Source organism: Oncorhynchus kisutch, linkage group LG22, assembly GCF_002021735.2.
Source record: "Oncorhynchus kisutch isolate 150728-3 linkage group LG22, Okis_V2, whole genome shotgun sequence".
Taxonomy (NCBI): Eukaryota; Metazoa; Chordata; class Actinopteri; order Salmoniformes; family Salmonidae; genus Oncorhynchus; species Oncorhynchus kisutch.
The window spans coordinates 37,984,673-38,010,841 of NC_034195.2; the positions used below are offsets into that span (position 1 = coordinate 37,984,673).

General features: G+C 42.1%; 3 protein-coding genes across 5 annotated transcripts in view; 1 reads left to right on the forward strand and 2 right to left on the reverse strand.

The window, feature by feature from the left end:
- Positions 1 to 3,235: 3,235 nt before the first annotated feature.
- Positions 3,236 to 9,094, reverse strand: LOC109866995 (dihydrofolate reductase-like). The gene is made up of 6 exons (XM_031801435.1): positions 9,040 to 9,094; positions 7,578 to 7,662; positions 6,142 to 6,191; positions 3,984 to 4,078; positions 3,528 to 3,643; positions 3,236 to 3,326 (listed from the first exon to the last, which is right to left on the reverse strand). The coding sequence occupies exons 1-6, from the start codon at positions 9,092 to 9,094 to the stop codon at positions 3,236 to 3,238; spliced, it is 492 nt and encodes a 163-aa protein (XP_031657295.1).
- On the reverse strand, positions 8,733 to 21,623 carry LOC109867143 (cryptochrome-1-like). 2 transcript variants are annotated; one of them, XM_031801698.1, is made up of 10 exons: positions 20,840 to 21,623; positions 17,631 to 17,680; positions 13,351 to 13,459; positions 12,791 to 12,933; positions 11,942 to 12,215; positions 11,290 to 11,742; positions 11,036 to 11,187; positions 10,503 to 10,705; positions 10,081 to 10,176; positions 8,733 to 9,800 (listed from the first exon to the last, which is right to left on the reverse strand). In XM_031801698.1, the coding sequence occupies exons 1-10, from the start codon at positions 20,900 to 20,902 to the stop codon at positions 9,715 to 9,717; spliced, it is 1,629 nt and encodes a 542-aa protein (XP_031657558.1). In that variant the 5' UTR covers positions 20,903 to 21,623; the 3' UTR covers positions 8,733 to 9,714. The 2 variants fall into 2 exon arrangements, with proteins under 2 accessions (XP_031657558.1, XP_020311695.1); XM_020456106.2 differs by lacking the exon at positions 17,631 to 17,680 and having other exon boundaries at positions 20,840 to 21,606.
- A 2,139-nt stretch (positions 21,624 to 23,762) lies between these two features.
- Positions 23,763 to 26,169, forward strand: part of LOC109866813 (ankyrin repeat and BTB/POZ domain-containing protein BTBD11-B-like) — a 106,445-nt gene continuing 104,038 nt past the window's right edge. For both annotated transcript variants that reach the window (XM_020455658.2, XM_031801916.1), the window contains exon 1: positions 23,763 to 24,856. In XM_020455658.2, the coding sequence (XP_020311247.1) occupies positions 23,989 to 24,856 (868 nt within the window). In that variant the 5' untranslated portion in view covers positions 23,763 to 23,988. The remainder of the gene's footprint in view (positions 24,857 to 26,169) is intronic.

Sequence of the window (26,169 nt, forward strand, 5' to 3'; positions counted from 1 at the left end):
CATGGTTTTGTGTATGAAAGGTATCATTGAGGGTTCACTTTTATAAACAGTAATGAGCCATAAACTTGTTTGCTCTACAGCCAGTGTCATTGTGGATAACATCATCTCAGTGTCTTGGTGGCAGCATCACTTTTGTCCCCTTAAGCAAGTGTTTTTTACAGGGTTTTGTTTTATTGGCTGATAAGATTTCTAGTCTTTGAAGTGCTGAAATCAAATACCAGGTCATTTCTACCTGACTGGAAAAGCAAAATATGATTTCTTTGGTTGGATTTGCAAGAACTTTATTACCTGTGTGTATAGGTCTAACACACACTGTCATGTCTGATTTGTCATGGGTATAGAACTGATATTGATCTTTCAAATGTAGCTACCAACTTGGCTTGTATTGAGAACTGAAGTGGAGTTGCATTCAATATGTGCAGAAACTAATTTGGTCAGCTTTTCACCTGCCTTACACCTGCCGTGGTTTTAGATTAGTGCACACATGTTAATTCAGGGTAAAAATCACTATGCGGCCTTGCTGAGCATATAGGCCTACCCCAAATACTGTACTGTAAGCTTATTTTAAAGGCCTTGCTGAGCCTGCTGGAGCCCTTGAAACATGCTCAGAGCTTTTTAATGGGGAATGAGCAGCACAGCTAACAAAGTCATGACTTTATGCTTCAAGGTTTCCAGCTCACTGCCAACCAACAAACTTTGGCAGCATCTGAACTAGCACCCTATTGCCTATAGAGAACTACTTTTGACCAAAGCCCTGGTGAATAGGGAGCCATTTCAGATGCTTCTATAGTCTGACCAGAGCCCTGGTGAATAGGGAGCCATTTCAGATGCTTCTATAGTCTGACCAGAGCCCTAGTGAATAGGGTGCCATTTCAGATGCTTCTATAGTCTGACCAGAGCCCTAGTGAATAGGGTGCCATTTCAGATGCTTCTATAGTCTGACCAGAGCTCTAGTGAATAGGGTGCCATTTCAGATGCTTCTATAGTCTGACCAGAGCTCTAGTGAATAGGGCGCCATTTCAGACGCTTCTATAGTCTGACCAGAGGGGGGAAGAGATCCAGCTTAACAAGACTGTTGTAATCATGGCAATAACAAATTGATATGTACATGTTAAGGAATTTGGGTTCTCCAAAGGGTCATTTTATATGATTTGGTCTAGTTCCAAGTCATGTACAATTTCAGAACCAGTCGGCTATAAGGATATGTTTGGGGACATATTGCAGTCCCAAAAGTTCACTTTTATTTTCTACAGTTGGTTTCAATGTAACCTCCAAATTGGTGCCATCATTTTAAAACAGAGTACTACCCACTGACCTCTTTTGGTACAACCTGAACTTGTTTTATGAGCTCAAATACAGTATGTTTTCTGTTAAAAGGTTTGCTTCCATTTGAGTGTAATGAGCAAGACCATGCGAAGTGTATAAATGCAAATTCCGTTTTCACTTTTTTCTCCCTCTCTCTTCCTTGTTCGCTCTCAATGATGATCCACTGTCACCACGTCCTGTCTGCTGCCCTACGGCGACTATGTCAGTCTGAATGATCTCTTAAAGCAGGAGAGGTTAATAAGAGGCAGTATAAATTGTTGTTTTTTTCATTTCAAATGTGACACCCGGTATTATTAGCCAGGGTTACACATTGTTTTTATGGGGCATAAATCAGGGTAGCGATAGCATTGTAGAGTATTAAGGTGGTAAATATTCCATGTCTGAGGTCAGTAGGACTTGGAGAATGAATGTGTGCTCAGAGACCACGGCTAAGCATCTTTCTCCTCAGCTGTTATAATACCAGGATATCCCATAATGTGCGTCCCAAATGACACTCTGTTCCCTATGTAGTGCACTACTTTTGACCAGGGCCCATGAGGATTTAGGTGCCGTTTGGGATATATCGATAATGTCCCTCAGTAAAGGTGACCCTTCTGGGATACATTTGCATATAGTAATTTCCGTTGTGTTGTGGTATACACAAGTTGTCTGAGTGGATGTGGACAAGAAGTTCTTTGATACACAATTATATAGAGGACATAAGGTCCTAATCTGTCTGACAGTAATCAGTCAGTTTAAGTAAAGTTCTAAGAAACTGGTTCACATACCACATCCTATCCACATCCATGACATTGGATAAATGTTGTAATAAGAGGGAGGGAAAACGGAAATTGGTTTCAGGGGCCGTACCCACTCTTTTCTCTATGTCCTGTCTTATGTCTCCATCTAGAGGATCACTTACTCAAACACTGTATACTGAAAGATGGAGTTGAATGAATTATTACTGATGACAAGTATTCGATTAGCCATGATGACAAATACAATATCACGGCAAGTTGAAGAATTTAAAGGAACTGTATTTAAGTATCATTACAACTTACATCACGACATTGCAGACATTCTTCAATAGTAAACATTTGCAAGAAATCTAATGGCTTTCCAACACCTTTCAAGAAACATAATTCGGAATAAACGTTCAATAATATATATTTCCTGTATCATTTAAAGCACCAGTTGACATGAAACACTTTTGAAATCATCATAATTACAAGTATTAAAACCATTCCAGCCTTTGGGTGGTGACTCCATACCGTAAATTGCCATATGATATGAAATCTTCAGTCATAAATCATCATAAATATCAGAGCATACGTTAGAGCAAGAGTGGCATGGGGTGAGTCATAGCAACGTGGGCACTTCCAGGAACAGAATATTACTGATGAGGGGAGAGGATAACATCATGATTATGCATCAGACAAGGAAGGCCACTATATGGGACAGCAGTGGCTCAATCGTCTGGGGCAAACATGAAAATCTGTCTGTATTTGACAACACATGACATGACTAACAGTAACAAATCTGACTGGGATGGACATGTTGACTAATTTGATTCATGAGTGTTATGGAACTGTGCTGATGCAGTCACAGACACATGAGATGAGAGGCAGAGTGGGGCATTTGTAATATACAAATGGATAATGATGTTTTATTAGAATTGCACTGGACAACAGAACACAAGGTTCCGATAGGATACCCTTCTTATTGTATGTGGTGTAGTAAACATTGTTTAGTGCATTCATACAGTTCTTCACTACATTGTATGTTAGTTTCACGAGTAGATCTGAATAAACATGATAAAAATAAAACGGGATATACATGGGTAGAAACCGACATCAACTTAACATCTCAATCCACAATGCCAGTTAAAAAAGGCACTGAAGGTCTGACAGAATAGTCAGAACGTTTGTATTTATTCAGCTCCACAGATCTCCCTCTTGAAAACTACAAATTGAAATGTAACCCCATTCTCCTCTTGAATCTCATTTGGTACTCCAGGAAACCTAGTTTGAGGTTAAGGGAAACAAAGGGACAATTTAGACAGATTGATGATGCTTTCTAACACTTGGCCTGACGTGTGTGGAGTGGACCTGGTCAGTCTGAACAGAGAATATATCCACTTATCAAAACAGTCCAAAGTGTAAGGAAACAGTGCTGCACTTGCTTAGAGCCAAGAGAGCAGAGAATTAAAAATGCTTCCTCACCTCTCTTGTTTTCTAAAAATGCTTTGGTCAAACTGCGGGAAGAAGACATCACAGTGGAAGTCAGCCACGTTGTCAGTGAGATAGACAAGGTGACACCAGGGATGCATCAGGGCGTTCTGATTACAAGGGAAAGGTAATGACCTAATTTAGTGGATGGACTGTCCTAGTATAATGAACAACTTAATCCATTTTGATCCACTTAAAATTCCTAACCCATATATTGGATTTAAAGTCCTGGGCTATTTTAATAATGCATCTCAGAGTAGTGCTGATCTAAGATCAGGTCCCCCCCATCCATGTAATCTTATTCATTAGGATCTAAAACTATTAACCTATCCTAGATCAGAATTCCTACTCTGAGAGGTTTTATGAATAAAGGCCCAGATCATACTGTACCACAAACCTCCCACCATCCACAATGAGATACAACAGTTACCTGAAAGACCTGTGGGTCACCCAGATAGTCTCCATCAGGTCACAGAGGGGTTGCAGCAAGGCCAGGCCGACACCACTGTCGAAATCCTGACAGAGGAAGTGGGCATGCTCCGGGACTGTGCTGGGAGGAGTGAGTGACACACAAAATAACCAATCATTTCGATATCTATATTGACTGTCTTTGACTCTGTTTTCATTAGGCTAAATGATCGACTGAAATTATTTACATGGCCAACTTTGAATACCAGACTCATTGAAGTTTAAAAACATTTTGTTAGGTTGTGGATTGTGTGTGCGATTGGTAGTAGGCCAAGTATGATCATTTGGAACTAGTAACTATTAAGTTCCTAATAGAGGTTATTGCTTTCCAACTATCAATGGCTGATTAACTCAAGTTGTATTATCTATACTTGTTACATAAAAAGTGCAAGGGTCAATTGCATTTCAACCCAGCTTCATTGTCTGCATTTCCCTGTTTTTTTGTGTGTTTTTTTTTCACCTTTATTTAACCAGGTAGGCAAGTTGAGAACAAGTTCTCATTTACATTGGCTACCTGGCCAAGATAAAGCAAAGCAGTTCGACACATACAACGACACAGAGTTACACATGGAGTAAAACAAACATACAGTCAATAATACAGTATAAACAAGTCTATTTCCGATGTGAGCAAATGAGGTGAGATAAGGGAGGTAAAGGCAAAAAAAGGCCATGGTGACAAAGTAAATACAATATAGCAAGTAAAACACTGGAATGGTAGATTTGCAGTGGAAGAATGTGCAAAGTAGAAATAAAAATAATGGGGTGCAAAGGAGCAAAATAAATAAATGAATTAAATACAGTAGGGAAAGAGGTAGTTGTTTGGGCTAAATTATAGGTGGGCTATGTACAGGTGCAGTAATCTGTGAGCTGCACTGACAGTTGGTGCTTAAAGCTAGTGAGGGAGATAAGTGTTTCCAGTTTCAGAGATTTTTGTAGATCGTTCCAGTCATTGGCAGCAGAGAACTGGAAGGAGAGGCGGCCAAAGAAAGAATTGGTTTTGGGGGTGACTAGAGAGATATACCTGCTGGAGCGTGTGCTACAGGTGGGAGATGCTATAGTGACCAGCGAGCTGAGTTAAGGGGGGACTTTACCTAGCAGGGTCTTGTAGATGACATGGAGCCAGTGGGTTTGGCAACGAGTATGAAGCAAGGGCCAGCCAACGAAAGCGTACAGGTTGCAATGGTGGGTAGTATATGGGGCTTTGGTGACAAAACGGATTGCACTGTGATAGACTGCATCCAATTTGTTGAGTAGGGTATTGGAGGCTACAGTATATTGTAAATGACATCGACGAAGTCGAGGATTGGTAGGATGGTCAGTTTTACAAGGGTATGTTTGGCAGCATGAGTGAAGGATGCTTTGTTGCAAAATAGGAAGCCAATTCTAGATTTAACTTTGGATTGGAGATGTTTGATATGGGTCTTGAAGGAGAGTTTACAGTCTAACCAGACACCTAAGTATTTGTAGTTGTCCACGTATTCTAAGTCAGAGCCGTCCAGAGTAGTGATGTTGAACAGGCGGGCAGGTTCAGGTAGCGATCGGTTGAAGAGCATGCATTTAGTTTTACTTGTATTTAAGAGCAATTGGTGGCCACGGAAGGAGAGTTGTATGGCATTGAAGCTTGCCTGGAGGGTTGTTAACACAGTGTCCAAAGAAGGGCCAGAAGTATACAGAATGGTGTCGTCTGCGTAGAGGTGGATCAGAGACTCACCAGCAGCAAGAGCGACCTCATTGATGTATACAGAGAAGAGAGTCGGTCCAAGAATTGAACCCTGTGGTACCCCCATAGAGGTCCGGACAGCAGACCCTCCGATTTGACACACTGAACTCTATCAGAGAAGTAGTTGGTGAACCAGGCGAGGCAATCATTTGAGAAACCAAGGCTGTCGAGTCTGCCGATGAGGATATGGTGATTGACAGAGTCGAAAGCCTTGGCCAGATCAATGAATACGGCTGCACAGTAATGTTTCTTATCGATGGCGGTTAAGATATCGTTTAGGACCTTGAGAGTGGCTGAGGTGCACCCATGACCAGCTCTGAAACCAGATTGCATAGCAGAGAAGGTATGGTGAGATTCGAAATGGTTGGCACACTGTAACCTAAAAGCCATGGATTCATATTGGAAATCAATCAAAATTACCTGGTTGGGAGACATTTGTGGTAGTGTCCAAAAATAATTTGAATTCTGTCCTGTGAAAGCAATATTTTATACATTCATTACCATTGGACCAATATCCTTTCGCAATGCTCCTGTCTATGGACTCAAAGCAGTGAAACACAACTTGAAATGTTTTATTCATTTTGAAATACATGTGGGGTGAATTCGGAAAGAGTGGGACATCATATAAATTGGGACAGCTTAATCCTGACGCGTTCATTTACTGGTCTGACAATAGAAAATCTAAATAATTTTTACTAAAACCTTGCAGAGAAATAACATGATCAAAATCAGACCACTTCATTGGTGTGACATAGAGCGGAGGCAGAGCAAGCTTCAAACAGGAAGCTTACCCCATAAAGCACATCATAAAATTGTGATGTAAATGTTCATAGGCCTATATGTACTGGTGCATCAAAACACATAAAAAAGTTTCCAATATAATGTTTACATTTTGTAATTCAGCCTTTTTTCTGTCCCACGTTACCAACCATATCTAGCTAAAGTGGGACAGTCTTAAAGTATTTTCCAATGGAGGAAAGAGATACATTAGCGACCCCCTGGACTTAGGTTAGAAAGGGCTCTACTTCTTGTAGTACTATAGCCTGTAAATGTTCTTGTAGTGTTATTTGAGTGAATTCAGACAAAGTGGCACACTTTTTGCATTTCAGTCATCTGTCTGTCACCTCTTCAGACGTCTATCCAAGATATTAGCCAAACACATGGTACATTTCTGAAATCCTCAGATGTTTCCTAATTACACAACATTTTACTTAATTGTAATTGAGGTACAATTAGGATTATAATTATGGTGCCCCAGTTCATCTAACCTGCTGTCCCAGTCTACCAAACGTGAACTGAAAATATGGTTGACTCAGAGTACAGAAATGGTTGTGTCATGTCTCCTGTGAATATGATATCAACATTTGTTTATGTGACTAGGAAACATCTTGAGTATTTCAGAAAATATATAATGTGTTGGGCTAATATGTTGGATAGATGTCGAAAGAAGTTACAGACGACTGAAATGCAAAAGTGTCTGATCCAAAAGATCCATTGCTACAGTGCTATTAAGTGTTATCAAGTTACTAAGTGTACAATATCTTAATAAGCATAATGGAATCCGACTTCAATCACAACTGGCCAACATTAAATGTGTAAGCTAATTATGCATTTAGGACACAAATGTAGAATGCGCATCAATTAATGATCCAAGTATACATGTTAATGAGTTTCAAGGAGCCTATTTTCTATGAATAATACATTATCACATTGTTATCATTGAATAATGCAAACAATCACGCAATTGTGTAATTTGTAATGCTGGGTTTTAAATAGCTTAAATTTGAAACCGTTACATTATATAACATCGCCTAATACAGAATCCACAAGGGAAAAGGAATAATGAGTTTTCTCACGGTAAATGCCATGGCAACTGTCCATTTTGTCCTATTCCCATGTTGTTGCACGCAGCGGCGATGAGCCGCAGAGGTTTCCTCTGTACTTTGTCCGCACACGCCGAAGCAATTGAAGGTATAACTGTCTGGTTTACAGACAGTTGCAACGTGGTCTCAGAGCATTTCGTATTATTCAGTAAGTAAATCTGAGAACTATAGTATAATATGTTACATTTCGTATAGTATGTATGAATTTGTGGATATCCATCAACCATTTCGTATGATATGTTACGAGTTACATGTTACGAATTGCATTAAGTACAAATGGCTAGGGTTAGGGGAAGGGTTTTAAGGTTAGGATTAGGGTAAGGGTTAGCTAACATGCTAAGTAGTTGCAAAGTAACTAAAAAGGAGTAAGTAGTTGCAAAGTTGCTAATTAGCTCAAATACAAAAGTTCTCCATGAGATTCAAACACACAACCTTTACTTAATTTGGTTGCTGGACGTATGCTTATATGCCTAACCAACCACACTAACCATCCATGTTTTAGTTATTGCCTGTTTTTGCCTGTAGCCTTATGTAACCATTCCAAACTTAACATACCGTCTAGTCTATGAGACCAGTCTGCAAGATTACAAGTGTTTATATAATACACTGATATGCAGTGTATTATCCGGGTCACGGCACCAATGTAACAGTATAACTTTAGACCGTTCCCTCGCCCATACCCGGGCGCGAACCAGGGACCTTCTGCACACATCAACAACAGTCACCCACGAGGCATCGTTACCCATCACTCCACAAAAGCCACAGCCCTTGCAGAGCAAGGGGAACCACTACTTCAAGGTCTCAGTCCCCTCGCACCTACAAGCGTTTTCAATCGCGCGCACAACTGCTAACTAGCTAGCCGTTTCACATCCGTTACACTAATAGTCTTTTGCGCACACATCTGGAACGGCTTTTTCTGGATGCAACGTGACCAAAGTGGCTGTCCATGTTTACCACTGATTACAGCATAGATACATTGCAGCAATTGGAATCTTTTAGTTTTGATTCATTTTACTTTGCATCATTTTCACTTTGCATTCCTCATTGAGCTTTACAACAAACAATATTTGCATACCCATGACATAAAACAAACCATTAGCCTACAATAAATATTACTTTGAGCCAGTGTTACACTTTGCACCTTTTATTACAGCACTATACAGAACAGTCAGTCTTTATACAAAAATAACAATTGGTTTACAACTTCACCAGAAAAAGAACAAAAAAACAACAACATGCAATATACCATTTTTACTGTACATTTTGAGTTGAATTACTCACACGCTTATAGAGAAACGTTTACATCATTCCCTTAAAAAGGTTTTTACAGAGGTTATGCTGCCTTAAAAATGGTTATTGGAAACTCATATTTCTGAACTTCTGACAGCATTATACCCCATAGAATAATAAGTGTTTCCTGACCATTTGACCTGACGATTCCAAGTTGGGTCATCAGTCATCCTCAGCTTGAGGCTGATGCCATTCTCCATGCCTAGGACTGCACATAACATGCCCTCAGGATCAAACAGTCACCACCCAGTGTTCTTTCAGTAAATATAACGTGTGCCTCCATGTTCTATACATACATATATCCCCAAAGGGACCACATATTTTTTCCATAGACATTTTGGGGAAAGAGGACAAACGTGTATATATCATCTTTTATGATAAATGGAACTCAGGCTTGTATTCCCAGCACCACAAAAAAGACAGTTTGGTGGTGTGCATGTTAAAGACTATTGGGAGTCATCTCGCGAAAGGGCTTCTGTCCTGACACCATCACCTCTATCTAGTAACACTGGGAACAGTGCGACTGTGCGTTTGCGATTCTCCACAGAGGTTGAATGTCACAGACCGCGATGCTGCGATCAGTTCTTTGGGGATCATGTGATTTGATGTTCCCCATAGTTCAATGTGGGATGTTAGCAGCCTCCTTTCCTCTCCTCTGCTCCATCTCTTCCTACTGCTGCTCACACCACTGAGGTAGATGTGCTCCTGTAGAGTTGAAGAGTCAGGGGAGGAGGATGCAGTGCTTCAAGTGCTGGTGGAGCCTACTGGAGATCAACAGGGTAGCTGGTACCCCCTCTCCTCTACCCTTCCACATCAGGGACTAGTTGCTGGTCTGCCTCTGGGCCTTGTTGCTACCCCCCGGTGTGAGGTCCTCACTGCTACGCTTCACGGCAGCATGTCCTCTGCCTGAATAAAAAAAACACATGATATTGTTCCCAATTAAATTGGTTATGGGTGTCTGCTTTGACTCTTCTAACTTCCACCCACGACCCACATATCTGAGATGGATGAATTCACAGTTCAATCTTGATGTAGATGAGATGGGCAGATAACATGCAGGTTAAAGGACAAGTTCAATTTGGTTAAAAAATAGTTAATTTGTCCTTTAACCCTACTCTTTGGAAAATGCAGGTTTTGCTGTGGTAAGGACAGCCAAGGAACCGAGGAGGATGGAGAGGGTCTTTACCTGCTTGAACGACTGCCTCATGCTGGATTTCTTCAGGGGAGGTCCCCACACCATTTCCACCATTGTTAGGATTAGCAGGCACTGTCGCGAGCAGCCCTGTGAAGTGGGGACAAAAGAAGAGTTGTGCAGTTAGTCTACCACACCCCCATAGAGAACAATTGATATTGATAATATAAAAGACAACAAAGTCACTGTATCGGCAAAGAATCTCAGAATAGGCGTACTGATCTACGATCAGGTCTGCCCTCCCTAATTATGATGATTTAAAAAGGCAAAACTGATCCTAGATCAGTATGCCTATTCTGAGACACTTTGAATAGCTTATCATTGAAATCATTTCAGTAAGTACCATAAAATGGCTGATTCTAAGCGGATTTTCAGGCTATTAGCTGTAGTTTCAGCAGGTTGTGCTCGGTGCTCACCCAGACCGCGGTAGCAGGAGAGCTGTTGGTAGATCTGCGTCATCCTCTGGATGTTGAGGCGGCTAGCCTCGGTGTGGTGCACCATGGGCTTGGGGTAATGCATGCCGATCACGCACTTGGCTGCCTTCTGCACGCTCTCGGGCGCGTTCCAGGGGTCGAAGATGTACTTGGCTGGGAAGGCCTTCAGTATGGGCAGATAGCGCCTGGAAGAACCAAACAGAGAAATTACATTGTTTAAAAAAAAAAGAACCACGGTGACACACTTCTTCTGCAATGAACAATCGAGAAACAAATGTAAATTTCTAGTGGGTACAGCATGGACATTTAACCAAGACTCTGAAGTGTTTTGACGTGACATCGTGGTCTAGCAGTTTGTCATGGTATTCTGCATGTCCTACATGTTACAAGCATGGTGAAATAAAGCACTGAGGTCTATTACTATGAGAGTACTTCAAAAGGAAAATAACTTGTGTACCACACTGGCTAAATATAGTGGAGGGGTGGACAACTGGGTGTAGGGAGGGTCTTCTCACCGTATGTAGTCTCCGTTTGGGTCCGTCCTCCTGCCGAAGCCCACAGGGCAGTAGCAGTGGAAAAACTGCTGGAAGAAGGAGCTGCACGAGAGCCACATCCAGCTGCCTGCGTTCACACTCCAGTCTGCATCCAGGAGCAGCTCCTCAAATACCTGACAGGTAAATAAACACACACACGGTCAGATATCACAGTCATACATTTTCTATCTACTTTCTACCCGCTCCCTCTAACATCCCCTTCCCTCAGTATCTACCTTCATGCCCTCCTCCCAGCTGATCCACAGGTCTCCTCTAGTGAGAAAGCAGGCAACAGCATGTCTCGCCAGGTGGTGGATCCAGCCCTCCTGTCTCAGCTGGGTCATGATGGCGTCAATCCAGGGGAACCCTGTCCTCCCCTCGGCCCACTTGGCCAGCGCTTCCGGGTTGCGGTCCCAGGGGATCTGCACACACACCGGATTGCCCTCCATTTTGTCGAAGCGGGGGTTGTTAGTGGCTGTGGTGTAGAAGAACTCGCGCCACAACAGCTGGCCATAGAGTGAGAGGGGCGGTGAGCTGTTTTTCTTCACCTTCCTGTAGAGGTCAGTGAGTTTGAAGTAAAAGAGGCGACAGGAGAGGCAGCCGAAGCGGAGGTAGGGGCTGAGGCCTGTGGGGCTGGCCAGCAGGGAGTTGGCGTTCATCCTGGGACGCTCAAAGTTGGCCACCCATGCCTGGAACACAGAAGGTTAGTGTTTGGGTCACAGTGCAACACACTGACAAGGAGTTCAGAAAATAAAGTCAACAAGGTCGTTTTTTTTGGAGGGGGGTTGGATTGACTGAATTGAAATGGAATTGACCCCAACCCTAGTACTGTGTGTCCACCACACTGGCTCAGTAGTGCTGGGATATAAAGAAGGGACTACTCCTCACCTTTCTCTCCAGGTGCCTCTCCAGGCGAGTGAGGGCCTCCGTCTCTCCCCCTGGCCATACTGCTGTAGCCAGGCCTTCGGTCTCAAAGCCAAGCTCCTCCAGGGAGGGCACGGCAAACATGTCGTCATGGTCATCACTGATGGGCGTGGCACACTTCCTCATGACCTCAGCAGTGATGGTCTCAGCGGGTGATTCCACGGCATCCATGTGACTGATGAGTGCCTGGAAACGCTTGTAGGTGAGAGGGGACTGGCCTCCGTTTAGCTCGATGATCCTACAGAGACACATGGACAGACATGGAGGTTTTTAGTGCATCACGTAACACTAGCATTATGGTATTGTTCATGAATATGTTGCTAATACATCATCACTTGGGTTGTATTGTCACAATATCTACTGTGTGTGTGTGTGTGTGTGTGTGTGTGTGTGTGTGTGTGTGTGTGTATGCGTGTTTAACTATTCTTGTGGGGACCAGAAGAACAGTCAATGAAAAAAAAACTTGACCAACTGGGGACATTTTGTTAGTCCCCACGAGGTCAAATGCTATTTCTAGGGGGTTTAGGGTTAAGGTTAGGAGTAGTGTTAGAATTACGTTAAGGGTTAGTTTTAGGGTTAGGAGCTAGAGTTATGTTTAGGGTTAGGGTTAGGAGCTAGAGTTATGTTTAGGGTTAGGGTTAGGAGCTAGAGTTATGTTTAGGGTTAGGGTTAGGAGCTAGAGTTATGTTTAGGGTTAGGTTTTTGGGTTAAGGTAAGAGTACAGGATGGGGTTCTGGAAAATACAATTTGAATGGGACTGAATTGTGTGTCCCCACAAGATTAGCTGTACAAGACTGTGTATGTGTCACTCACTTGTCCAGGTCGTAGAGAGTGTGGGAGACTTTGACAGTAACCTCCACACCGGCCTCGCTGGCCAGCTTCTGGATGGCGGCGTCACGTTCCTTGCCGAAGGGCTCAGAGTCGTACTCATAAGACAGCTGGCTGGTCTGCCATTCCTGGGAAGCAGAGAGAGAGGGGAACAAGGTCACTCAACATGATAAATAGGGGACCTTTACCGTTGTAAATAGAGATAGTGGATGTCACAGAAAGGCCCTCATAGAAAATAACATGGATTCCAATGGAATTCAAATACTTTCACATATACAATGAATATGAAAAATATTAATAATCACCTTCCTAATATTGAGTTGTGACCCCCCCCTCCCACTCACTGTGACCCCCCCTCCCACTCAAGTGGATTTACGGTACAGTTACTGTGACAGTGCTTCTATGGGGCATACTGTATTTCTATGTGACATAGCCTAATGTATTTCTATGAGTTATAGGCTACATGAACAGTACCGTAAGTGTATGTATGGTACAGTAGTGTAATGGGTTTACAACAGTAAAGTAAGTATGACTGTTGACTATACCTGGAACAGCCTAGGGAAGACATCAGTAGGCTGGCCCCGGATGACAAACAGACGGGAGTTGAGCTTGCGGAGGCTGGCGTCTAGGTCCTCTAGACATTGTAGTAAGAACCTGGAATCAAACAGAGGGGATGATCAATCAAGTGATTGTATATCAGAGAGGAAATAGTTTTAGGCATTGATTTAGTTAAATACAGTAAATTAATGGGTACTGCAGTGCATTGGGTATTTGTCCTCAGGAAAACAACAGGTCATGGTATTTTAGTTGAATGATGATCCAAAAGCCACATTAGTGACTGAACAAATGATCCATGTTTCATATGATCCATCATGTGAGGCATGTTGTATCATAGGTCTTCATGTCAAAGGCCTTGGCTTCTTCAAAATGATAATAGCTTGAACTGGAAAGATCAGAGGGCTGGTGGAGAGGAAGTACAAACATGCGATGCTACTTCTCTCAGTTCGTCACATTATTCAGAATGATTTAGCCCATCGAACAATGTCCTCCTGAACAACAAGTCAATCAGTTAGGCTAGAAGATGTTAGATGAATATTCCCTCAATCAGTTTCCCTCATAATCACTCAAACAAACAGATGACAATATAGGCTAGGCTAAGGATGAAAGAAAACATTTCACCACCAAAATGATTCATGCCCTCGCAGTTAACCTACATACATAGGCCTACTCCTCTGTCTGCTGGTATAAAACTGGCCTAACTGGCATACCATTTAAAACGCCAAGTGGAAACATCCAGTGGACAATCAGGACCGAATGGAACTTATATTCCATTATCTTAACAATAAGGTCACTAACATCCCAGGCTTGTAGTACACTTCAGCTCACAGCAAAGTAGTTCAACAAAATGACAGCTACTTGCCTCCCTCAACAGGAAAATCACAGCTAGTGCAACAAGGCCTCATAAGAATGGGAGTATACATTCCTGAGTAAGCGAACGCAAAGTCTGTATCAACATTTAAAGAACATCTCTGGCTAACAGTAGTTCTCCGCCGAGGTAAACTAGCATACTTTGTGATAAGCCTGGGCCCCTGGGGCAGGACTTCTGGACTGACCCTCTACAACAGTCCTCGGCTCGACCTTCCCCATTCTGCTGTGATATTGTCCTCAAACTACATAGGCAGTGTTGATAACAACACAGTGGTCCTCTATAGCTCAGTTGGTAGAGAATGGCACTTGCAATGCAAAGATAGTGGGTTTGATTCCCAGGACAACCCGTTCGTAAAATGGATGCACGCATGACTAAGTTGCTTTGGTTAAAAGTGTCTGCTAAATGGCATATATTAGTGTCATCATTGTGTTATGCGGCCAATAAATTTGCCTACTGTTTGATATGACAACATGGATATCAACCAAGTTAAGAGAGGGCGACTGACATCCTGTTCTGTGTTAGGTGACTAACTTCCCCTAGGGTGGCATCCCATCACCTGGCCTATACCCTCAACTGAGAATGGTGTCCTCCTGTTGTGCTTTTCAATTCACACTTCAGTAAATGCTGTCTGGGGCTTGTCACCAGCTGTACTCTACTTGGAACTCTTATGAAACATGTCAGGTGGTTAGCAGCAGCACTGCAGGGAGGTTTTAAAATGTGATATCTGAAAGAGTAACTAGTGGCCCTACTACAACTAGTGGCCCTACAAGAAATATCATCTTCATGCATACACTTGAACAGTGGGATAATTCAAGGTGACCACAAAGCGAACATAACACAATATTGAAAGGTTGGAAACTGCATTTAAATGAATGCAAGCCTGTGTCCAATGGTGAGATGTTACCAGACTACAAAATAGATGCTATGGGGCCCAGGGACAGTGTTATGGACAGGCCTTAGTGGACCTGGCCTGCCCTACCTCCTTGCCAGTAAAAAATAAAATACTTGTATATTATTTATTTGCAGAGCCGGTGCCAGAACAAATCAGATGGACACGCATTTGATTTCTATAGGCAGGCCTGTTTTTTCCACGGGACCTCCTGTGTGAAATGGGTGTTCTAATAAAGACCATAGGCAACTCGTGAGTTTCAAGTTTGAGGAAGCTTACAATTTATCCTACCAATCTACGTGGCAGTTGTGATAATTTTTTATATGCGCATTTTCGTGGTAAACAGTTTCATTTTAATAATAACGTTTTAGTTTCTCAAAATAATTGTCACATGGTTAATCATAAAAATGCAAGATCACCAGCCTTTGCCATATGGACACATTGGTACACCGTGATCCATGGGTGGCTAAAGAAATGAGCACATGGAAGTCAGAGATAGCCAATCTGGAGAGCTGAGTGCATGCATTCTGGAGAGCTGAGTGCATGCAATCTGGAGAGCTGAGTACATGCATTCTGGAGAGCTGAGTGCATGCAATCTGGAGAGCTGAGTACATGCATTCTGGAGAGCTGAGTGCATGCAATCTGGAGAGCTGAGTGCATGCAATCTGGAGAGCTGAGTGCATGCATTCTGGAGAGCTGAGTGCATGCATTCTGGAGAGCTGAGTACATGCATTCTGGAGAAAGACGCCCATATCTTTGACACACACCCCTCCCATTCTTGTCTCAACCTTTTAAATTATACTCAAGTCATTATCTTCACACATTTTAGATGCATTTCACTGACAGCCTCAACTCAATAATCAGTTAGGCCTATTGCCACACGCTCTGCACAAATTGCTGGCTTCCCAAATAGGCATAAGCACTTGTGATTTGAAACAATCCACAGCAACAAAAAAATGTAAGAAGCTAATGATCCTCTGTGGCTAAGCCAAGCTTTATGGTAAAGTATTTTGAATGATTTTATTTAGACTGGAGTAATTATATAATTTTGGCAAAACATCAATTTACTTTAGGGGAAGCCAGCATCCGAACAGTGCCCCTGCCAACTTACCATTCTAATTCACAATTGGCTGAAACCAGAGTTCTGTATACAATGACGAGATGCTCATGTCTCTTTTTAACAATGTGAGTCATTGTCCCAACGGCGGGAATACAGGTGACAAGCTTAGGTCTGCATATTATGACCATAGAAACACATTGGGCTAATTCAGGATAGATTTTGGAGCTTCGCCTCTTCCTCTGCTGAAACTAGCGAGCGAAGCAGTGTCGCTTGGTCTTACTACAAGCATTTCGCCTCACCTGCAATAACATCTGCTAAATATGTGTATGCAACCAATACAATTTGATTTTACTATATGTATCCCATGTATCTGATGCTGTCTGGACAGAAAAACGTATGACATGCCATACTCTTTTTGTCCAGACAGCATCAGATACATGGTCTACACCTACGGCGACAGAGGGGCGTTGTTTCGTTCGCTCTGATGATTTATCTGAGATTGATGGATCTCTTTCTGTCGGTGCACATCTAGGTCAAAGAAAAAAAGCCAGGTTGATGATGACGTTGTTTCGAGTCACCCAGAATGAGTAGACGCTTGAGCAGGGACGATGACTACTACTTTACTAGTTAATAATGAGTTATTAGCCCAGGTATAGATAATGTGTAGTCAGCAATGTGGGAGTGGTTGCTTTCTGAAGAAACCTGAAAAAGCTGTGCAGCAACGCTCTCCATCCAACCTGACAGAGCTTGAGAGGATCTGCAGAGAAGAATTGGAGAATCTCCCCAACTACAGGTCTGCCAAGCTTGTAGCGTCATACCCATGAAGACTCGAGGGTGTAATCACTGCCAAGGTATATCAACAATGTACTGGGTCTGAATACTTGTGATATTTGCGTACATTTTTTAATAAATGAGTAAAACTTGTAGAAACCTGTTTTTGCTTTGTCATTATGGTGTATTGTGCGTAGATTTATTTTCACTATTTATCTAGCACTCTTGGTGCTTCTAATGATGTTTAGGCTACTGATGTTGTTTTCATTATTTAACCACGCATCTTGCTGACCGTGCATCTTGGAGGTTGGGGTATTATTATTTTTCTGTCATTATAAAAAGAAGCTCTTTCCGCGTTCCGTCACATAATATCCTTTCTGTTTCATAGTTGTAAAAAAGGCACTCCACATATTTTGTATTGAGCACTGGATGTGTTTTTACATGCATCTTACAGTTACAGAAACTGATTCATGCTTTTGTATTATTGTATAAGTTATTCATAAACACAACCAAATGATTATTTTTACAATACCATATATGAAATGTATTAATTACATTGTTAGAATGTTTTAGTCAGAATAACTGGTCATTAGCTCGAGGTCCAGCGATTCTAATTTAAACATGTTTTACTGTGTAGCGCATGCACACATAGGAGGTCCCATGAATAAACACGTACCCCCTTATGGAAATCAAATCCAGTCCAAGTGATTCATTCTGGAGGCGGCCCTGATGATCAGATGAAGCAAACCATTCAGAAAAATATATAGTAACAGAAACAATGTCTATGACTAAAACGTGCATACATTTTAATGAATATTTCTGGCGTTGTTACAATTATCTAATGGTAACGGTTTATGTCCTCTGGACAGCGCACTCCGACTGCAGGTCAAACAAACGCTCTCCAGACGAAGCCTCTAAAGGGCTGGCTAGGCTAACTCCTGTCTAAGCTTCAGTTGTTCCATTGACCTGGAGCAGATTACACACACACACACACACGGAACTTTACATTGGCTAGGCCTATTTATAAACTGGGTGGTTCAAGCGCTTAATAATGATTGGCTGACAGACGTAGTATATCGAAACGTATACCACGGGTATTATTATTATTATTTATTTTTTTTAACCTTTATTTTACTAGGCAAGTCAGTTAAGAACAAATTCTTATTTTCAATGACGGCCTAGGAACAGTGGGTTAACTGCCTGTTCAGGGGCAGAACGACAGATTTTGTACCTTGTCAGCTCGGGGATTTGAACTTGCAACCTTTCGGTTACTAGTCCAATGCTCTAACCACTAGGCTACACTGCCGCCCCAGCTTAATTAGAGCAGTATGACAAAACATATATTTTTACTGCTCTAATTAAGTTGGTAATCAGTTTATATATGGCCAATATGCCACAGCTAAAGGGGTGTTTCCAGGCACTCCGCGTTGCGTCGTGCATAAGAATAGCCTTTAGCTGTGGTATATTGGCCATATAGCACACCCCTTGGGCCTTATTGCTTAAATATACACTATATACAGTACCAGTCAAAGGTTTGGGCACATCCACTCATTCAAGGGTTTTTCTTAATTGTTTACTATTTTCTACATTGTAGAATAATAGTGAAGACATCAAAACTATGAAATAACACATATGGAATTATGTATTAACCAGAAGTGTTAAACAAATCAAAAAAGTTTTTAAATTTGAGATTCTTCAACGTAGCCACCCTTTTCCTTGATGACAGCTTTGCACACTCTTGGCATTCTCTCAACCAGCTTCATGAGGTAGTCCACTATCTGTAATGCATTTCAATAAACAGGTGTGCCTTGTTAAAAGTTAATTTGTGGAATTTATTTCCTTCTTAATGCATTTGAGCCAATCAGTTGTGTTGTTACAAGGTAGGGGTGGTATACAGAAGATAGCCCTATTTGGTAAAAGACCAAGTCCATATTATGGCAAGAACAGCTCAAATAAGCAAAGAGAAACAACAGTCCATCATTATTTTAAGACATGAAGGTCAGTCAACGCGGAAAATGTCAAGTTTATTCAAGTGCAGTCGCAAAAACCATGAAGCTCTATGATGAAACTGGGTCTCATGAGGACCGCCACTGGAAAGGAAGACCCTGAGTTACCTCTGCTGCAGAGGATAAGTTCATTAGAGTCACCAGCCTCAGAAAATGCAGCCCAGATAAATGCTTCAGAGTTCAAGTAACAGACACATCTCAACATCAACTAAGGAGACTGCGTGAATCAGGCCTTCATGGTCAAATTGCTGCAAAGAAACCACTACTAAAGGACACCAAGAAGAAGAGACTTGCTTGGGCCAACAAACACGTGCATTGGACATTAGACCGGTGGAAATCTGTCCTTTGGTCTGATGAGAGTAGGTGAACGGATGATCTCTGCATGTGTGGTTCCCACTGTGAAGCACGGAGGAGGTGTGATGGTGCTTTACTGATGACACGGTCTGTGATTTATTTAGAATTCAAGGCACACTTAACCAGCATGGCAACCACAGTATTCTGTAGCGATATGCCATCCCATCTGGTTTGCGCTTAGTTGGCCTATCATTTGCTTTTCAACAGGACAATGACCCAACACACCTTCAGGCTGTGTAAGGGCCATTTGACCAAGAAGGAGAGAGATGGAGTGTTGCATCAGATGACCTGGCCTCCACAAGCACCTGACCTCAACCCAAGTGAGATGGTTTGGGATGAGTTGGACCGCAGAGTGAAGGAAAAGCAGCCAACAAGTGCTCAGCATATGTGGGAACTCCTTCAAGACTGTTGGAAAAGCATTCCAGGTGAAGCTGGTTGAGAGAATGCCAAGAGTGTGCAAAGCTGTCGTCAAGGCAAAGGGTGGCTACTTTGAAGAATCTCAAATATAAAGTATATTTTTATTTGACACTTCTTTGGTTACTACATGATTCCATATGTGTTATTTCATATTTTTGATATCTTCACTATTATTCTACAATGTAGAACATAGTAAAAAATAAAGAAAACACTTGAATGAGTAAGTGTGTCCAAACTTTTGACTGGTACTGTATGTCACAGCTGCATAGGTCAGAGCTGCGAGGAGAGCAGAGTGCCATAACCACCCTAATGACACAGTGCCCCCTTTCCCCTACTAAGCCCTGCCTTCCAGGGTAACTTACATCATTGTTACTGCTACGCATGTTCTCAAACCTGCAGAAATGTACTCTCCTGAACACGTTTCAATGAAGAACACATCACAACGCTCACCATTGTTATGGTCCTAGAAACGGAGTTTCCCACATACAGGGTATGTTTTCTACATGTCATTCTCCCTTTCGCTTCTTTAAACCGAGTATGCTATTCTCCCCTTCTCTTTATGCTTTAAATTAAAGTTGTCATAAGTGTCCAAACTAAAGCAACATAGTATCTGGGCTAAATGAAAGGGAATTCAAGGTCAAGCAGTTATTGCAACAGTTTGGTCCCCTGGAATGCCATCGCTTCCATTTTTGCACATAGTTGTTTAACTCAATTTACTGTAGGCTAATAATTTTCTCAGTATTTTTTTGTAATAACTTAGTCATTTGCAGTCAATGTACTATAATTGTGTACATAAGTGTGGTGCTTTTAGGGATGCCCTTCTTTCTTGCCTAGGGGCACACACACTGATGTCATTCATAACCACTAGGCCCTACTTTTAAAATGTACTATAACTGTTTGCATGCACTGCATAACAATATCCTATTCCGTGTGGTGCTTCTAGGGATGCCCTACTTTACTGCCTAGGTGGCACACCAAACACACTCATGTCATTCATAACTAAATATTTCTGAATGCAGGATGTGTGACCTACACAGAGCTACACACATCTGTGTTTGGTGTGAGTGCAACACAATGTGAGGTGGCAAAACAAAGAAAACTTCCTTGCCTCCACCTGCTGATGCCCACGTTGGAGGACCCTGCAAACCAGGGGTCTAGGATGTAAACACATCGAAGGGTGTCAGCTCCCCGGATAGACTCCTTCAGCGAGGGGTTGTCGTGGAGCCGCAGGCCCTTCCTGAACCAGTGGATCGTGTTGCCGACCATTTCACTTGCGGTCCCTTCTTGTTATGTACACGAGTCTTCTTTGATACCGCAGCGTTGACCACAAAACGCTCACGAATTAAAACAATATCCCTCGCCTGCCCAAAATGTGTTTCGGTTCTGTCGCCTTGCTGGTTTTATAATGTAGAGCTACTAAAGTTATCTAACCTTGTTCCATCAATTTGTCCATTGTGATGAGTTCTCTGTTGACGCATTGATTTGGTGGCCTCTGATAAATACAGTGTACGGACAGGTCTCGATCGCATCAACTTTGTATAGAGCGCATTAAATGTAAGACATTGTTAATATTTGATCATTATTTTCAACACGAAAGTAAAAATAACACTTAAAATGATGTTCGACCTGCTATCTTGCTTGTTTCCCTATAGCAGTTCGAAAAAAATGAATCCTTGCGTTGAGTCGTAGCGAGTGAACTAAAATAGGCCGATAGCAATATCTTGCGAGAAAGTTTTGATCAGAAATTTGTGTTTCAATATCATTCGAATGTATTCCAATAAGCAATTGTAATATTCTTCGTTTTCAGACGGCATTGTCAACCACAAAAAAATATACATATATTTGCCAACATCTCCACCCACAGAGGTACGAGGATGGAGATGGACGAATCTGATTGGTCAATATCACCAGTTATGTAAGGTTCGCTCGCTCAGGTTTCTGTGGTGTGCTTGCATTGGCTTACTTCTGGCTATTTCGCGTTTTTTCCACAAAGGCATAATTTATAGTACCTATCCTAGCAACGCAATGTGTTATGTTAAATCAGTTATTTACAGTCTACTTTAAACACCACAGTTTGAATTTTGAGTTTACTTTGTAGGTTGTTGGAAAAAGTGTTTGCTGTCTGCCCGCGTCATGATTAGTTGCGCAGGACCCGGATAAGCACGTGTACTAAGGCAAGGCAAACAAATATGACACAATGTGTTGGTAGGCCTAGTGGGCAGCCCATCACAATCACAAGCCTACGCATGTGATGCATCGCATAGAGTCTACTCTTTATTACGTGTCGTCGTGAGACTATCTATGTACCTATATGTATTTACGTTAAAATGCTATCATTTCAAAATGGATTTCAACCAAATAACACCTATTCTAGCCTAGATATTAGCTCTACCAATGCAGAATTTCAGATGTGATCAAATTTCAATCAAAAACCTCTGCAAGGATCATAAGGTAAACACCATCTCTGAGATTAATCAAATAACCAAACCCTATTGTATTATGGCCTACAATTTAATTACATTGTCCTGAAGCATGCGGTAAGGGGAACATCATATTTTGGGTGATGGTGACCGTGATACTGTAGTTAGTAGTTTGTATTCATGAGACAAGGGATGGGTGGGTAGTTGGGTGAGGAAACATGCAGTTTGAATATCTAGACACTAGATGGCAACATGCAATCACTATATAGGTATAGTATAGTGGATGATATAGGGTACGTTTATCAAGGAAAGGTTCAGAGACATGACTGTGTGACCTTTGCATATGTAAAACAAATATGTAAAACTAGTTTAGATATAGTAGCCTTCCTTATCTGGAAATGTATGGTTGGGGATAGATCTTTGACATAGTGATTGAGGTTTGTAAACTGAGCACCAGGGTGCAGTGTTGCTTCAATGATAAGCAGCCTAGAACTACAGTCAAATGTACCAAAAATACTCTCCCTCAATCCCACAGATATCAACAGTGCCCCATATCGGGATGATTTACAGTTAAATTAGAAATATATATTGTCCCAATTATCTCTCCTTCCCCCCAGAGTGTGTGATAGTTTACTTCCCTTTACTGACTAATATGGTGGAACATCCCACTAGCCCAAGCCTCCACCAATCCAATGCTTTTAAATTTGTCTGAAGTAACCTAGTGAACAAGTGTACACTTTAGGAGAAAGGCAATATTATTGGGATGCAGCCATGGCTATCTATGGCATAGGGCTATCAATCAGGTTAGGGACATTTTCTGTTGTTGCACATACATGTTGACAATATGGTATGTACATGTCTCTCTCTTTCTCTATCCCCCTCTCTCTACTCCTCTATCTATATGTCTATCTCCCTCTCAAACACATTCAGTTTTAGTGTGCCTGTTACACTTTTCAGCCTGTCGGAGGCTCAATCCACACACAAACATCTCTCTCGCTCTCTCTGATTGTGATCAAGCCTTGGTCAATAAAATTATGCATCTTTAATAGTCAATGATGCAGTATAATGTCTGACCTTGGCAAGGAAATCAGATGTCTACTTTTCAATGAGCTCTAGCTATCTCCTTGTAAGGGACCACAGAGAGAGATACATTATGCATGTCATCCATTATTGATGGCCTTGAGTCATGTTACCATTATTGCTGTCAGAACAAATGCCTAAGGGACTTTTCTATCCATAGCATGACACATTATGTGGATAATCACATTATCCAGTTTATCCAATCCATTACAGTCAGATCATTAGCCTTGAATTTTGAAATCGTGTTCAAGTTACAGCATGTTAAAGGACTGCTTCATTTATGAAGGTATAGTTTCAAATAGGACGTTTTTTAAAAAGAATGGAAATTATATAGATATATAGATATTTCATATCCACTCCCCATTTGGGATATACATTGAATTGAGTAGCCTAGTGTAAATGAAATTGTATGATGAGGTGGTCCTAATTCAAAATTTCTCTCACTGCTCGAGTTATGCCGAGTGTATTGGCTGTTTGAAGAACATAGCCCCGCCTCCATCTACCAGGATCTTACTGCGTAAAACACAGACCACTGTAGCTGCTCTATGTGCTATGATGGAAACACTTCGAAGTTTTAGTTCGGATTGAGAAATATCAACTTGATTCGTTTCCACTGAAGGCAACCGGATAAAATATTGACACGTCAAAATACATCGCAGTCGGGCTTTAATTGCGTTCATTTAATTGCATTGGGCGACGTTGTGAGACATTTTGAGCCATTCATTCCAAAGTCCTCTTTACAGTATGAGGTGCAGTTATGGCAAGCAGTAGTAAGAAGTCAGTGGCGAGGACCCTGGAGGATCTGACGCTTGATTCGGGTTATGGTGGAGCAGCAGACTCCTTTAGGTCTTCCAGTGCTTCACTGTGCTGTTCCGAGGCACATATACCTTATGCGCATGGGGGGAATTTTTGGCATTTAACCGACTCCATGCACAGTCGCCACAACAGCCTGGACACGGTCAATACAGTCTTGGTCGAAGACTCCGATATCCTGGATTGTTCCGGCCAGTGCGCTAAACTACCCGAGCTCGAGGACGTGCCATGGAGCCTCGGGGAAGTAGAGAGCGCACTGAACAAGGACGAAGAGTTGAGGCTGGGGGTCGTGTCACAGGAGATCCTGGCTAGGCTCTCGGTCCTCATAAGCCGCGCACTCGTGAGGGTCGCCAAGGAAGCGCAGCGCCTGAGTTTGCGCTATGCCAAATGCACCAAATACGAGATTCAAAGTGCCATAAAGGTTGTCATGTCTTGGACAGTCTCGGTGAACTGCATCACCGCCGCACTCAGTGCCTTGTCTATGTACAACATGAGCACCGAGGACAAGTTCAGCCGCGGAAAGTCACTCAGATGCGGACTCATTTTCAACGTGGGGAAGTTCTTCAGGTGGATGGTGGACAGCCGAGTTGCGGTGAGGATCCACGAGCACGCTGCCATCTACCTGACAGCGTGCATGGAGAGTCTTTTCCGAGAGGTGTACGCACGCGCACTGCGCAGCGCACTTGTGGAGAAAGATAATGGGATCCCTAAGTTCACTGTTGAGTCCCTCGAACAGGCCATCAACAACGATTCGGAGTTATGGGGGTTCCTACAGCAGTATCAATACCTCATTTGTGGGAAGAATGCAAGTGGTAAGTTGTGTGTACATGACTAGTTCTGTGACGCATCTACTCAGTGCGTAATTCTAACGAATTCTTCATAATTGTGCCCAAAACATGGTGAAGTGATTTCTTATCACCATCTGTAGTAATGTCATTATCAAGTTAGGAGTTCACTTTCTCATACTACAACATTTCTCGATGGACAGGGAGAAATAAGCATGACTTCACACATCCCATCTGAATTAGACCATGTATTTTTTCCTGTGTCTGACATGGCAGGATCACCCTGGGTCCTGGGTATTCAATATGTTGATGTATGAGCACAGAGAATGGCCCCTTCTGCCACTGACATCAATGGGCATGGTTTATTTATGATAATGGAAGAGAGTGGGGAGAGGGTGCACCTAACCCCCCTTGGCTATGATCCATCTATTAAATAGATGACATTCTCAGAGTTCTTCTTCAGTGTTGTGGTACTGTGAATGCATGATACATTGAAGCAGACATATCGGGGGAATATCTTGTGGATTTTTTTCATGTCTTTAGCTTCTCATGCTTATAAGGGAATTTATCTCATTGCTGTGCAATACAGCTTTCAAACCTAAAAAATGGCATTTTAAACGTAAGCTCTTACCTTCAGACTTCTTCATTGCTCATCCATACAGCAATACATTTAATCAGTTATAACCTAATAATCTAATGTAATAATAAGGTAATGTAATAGCAGACTGTATTACCTCTGTGGTAGATGCATTTAAAGTGCTGCTGTGGCTCCATACTCCAACAGGTTTATGTAATACAGAGCCCCAGGACGCATAAGTGTTATCATGCGTTATTTTGAGTGATGTGAATGGGACTGAGTTGAAAACACAGAGGAGAAGTCCCTACTGATGCTGTGTTAAAGATAGCTAAGGGGCAGGAGAAAGAGGACATGTCAAATGGCTCACACAATGGTCAGAAGGTGGTGGCTCCTAAAGCCAACCCATTTTTACATTGCACATTGTCACACCTATTGCAATGGCAACAAGAGAAGGCCTTAACTGTGGCCCATCTGTAGAAGGTCATGACTTTCACAGCATTCTCACTTCTAATCTGTAACGATTTATCAATTATCTCAGTGCTGGTTGGCCTTTTCACCCCATCCCAACCTCAACCCCTTTATATCGTTCCAGCCATTCTTTCTCTGCCAAGTAGGAGTAGGCTAATTGAGGTGATTATTCAGTATTATGGTCATGTCCGCTCCTCTCTCAGACTCAAGCGTTCCATATCTTTATAGCATCTCTGTTGCAACCAGAGCTATTTTCTTTCACTGGTGCTTTTCATAAATATAACTCCAAATTCAT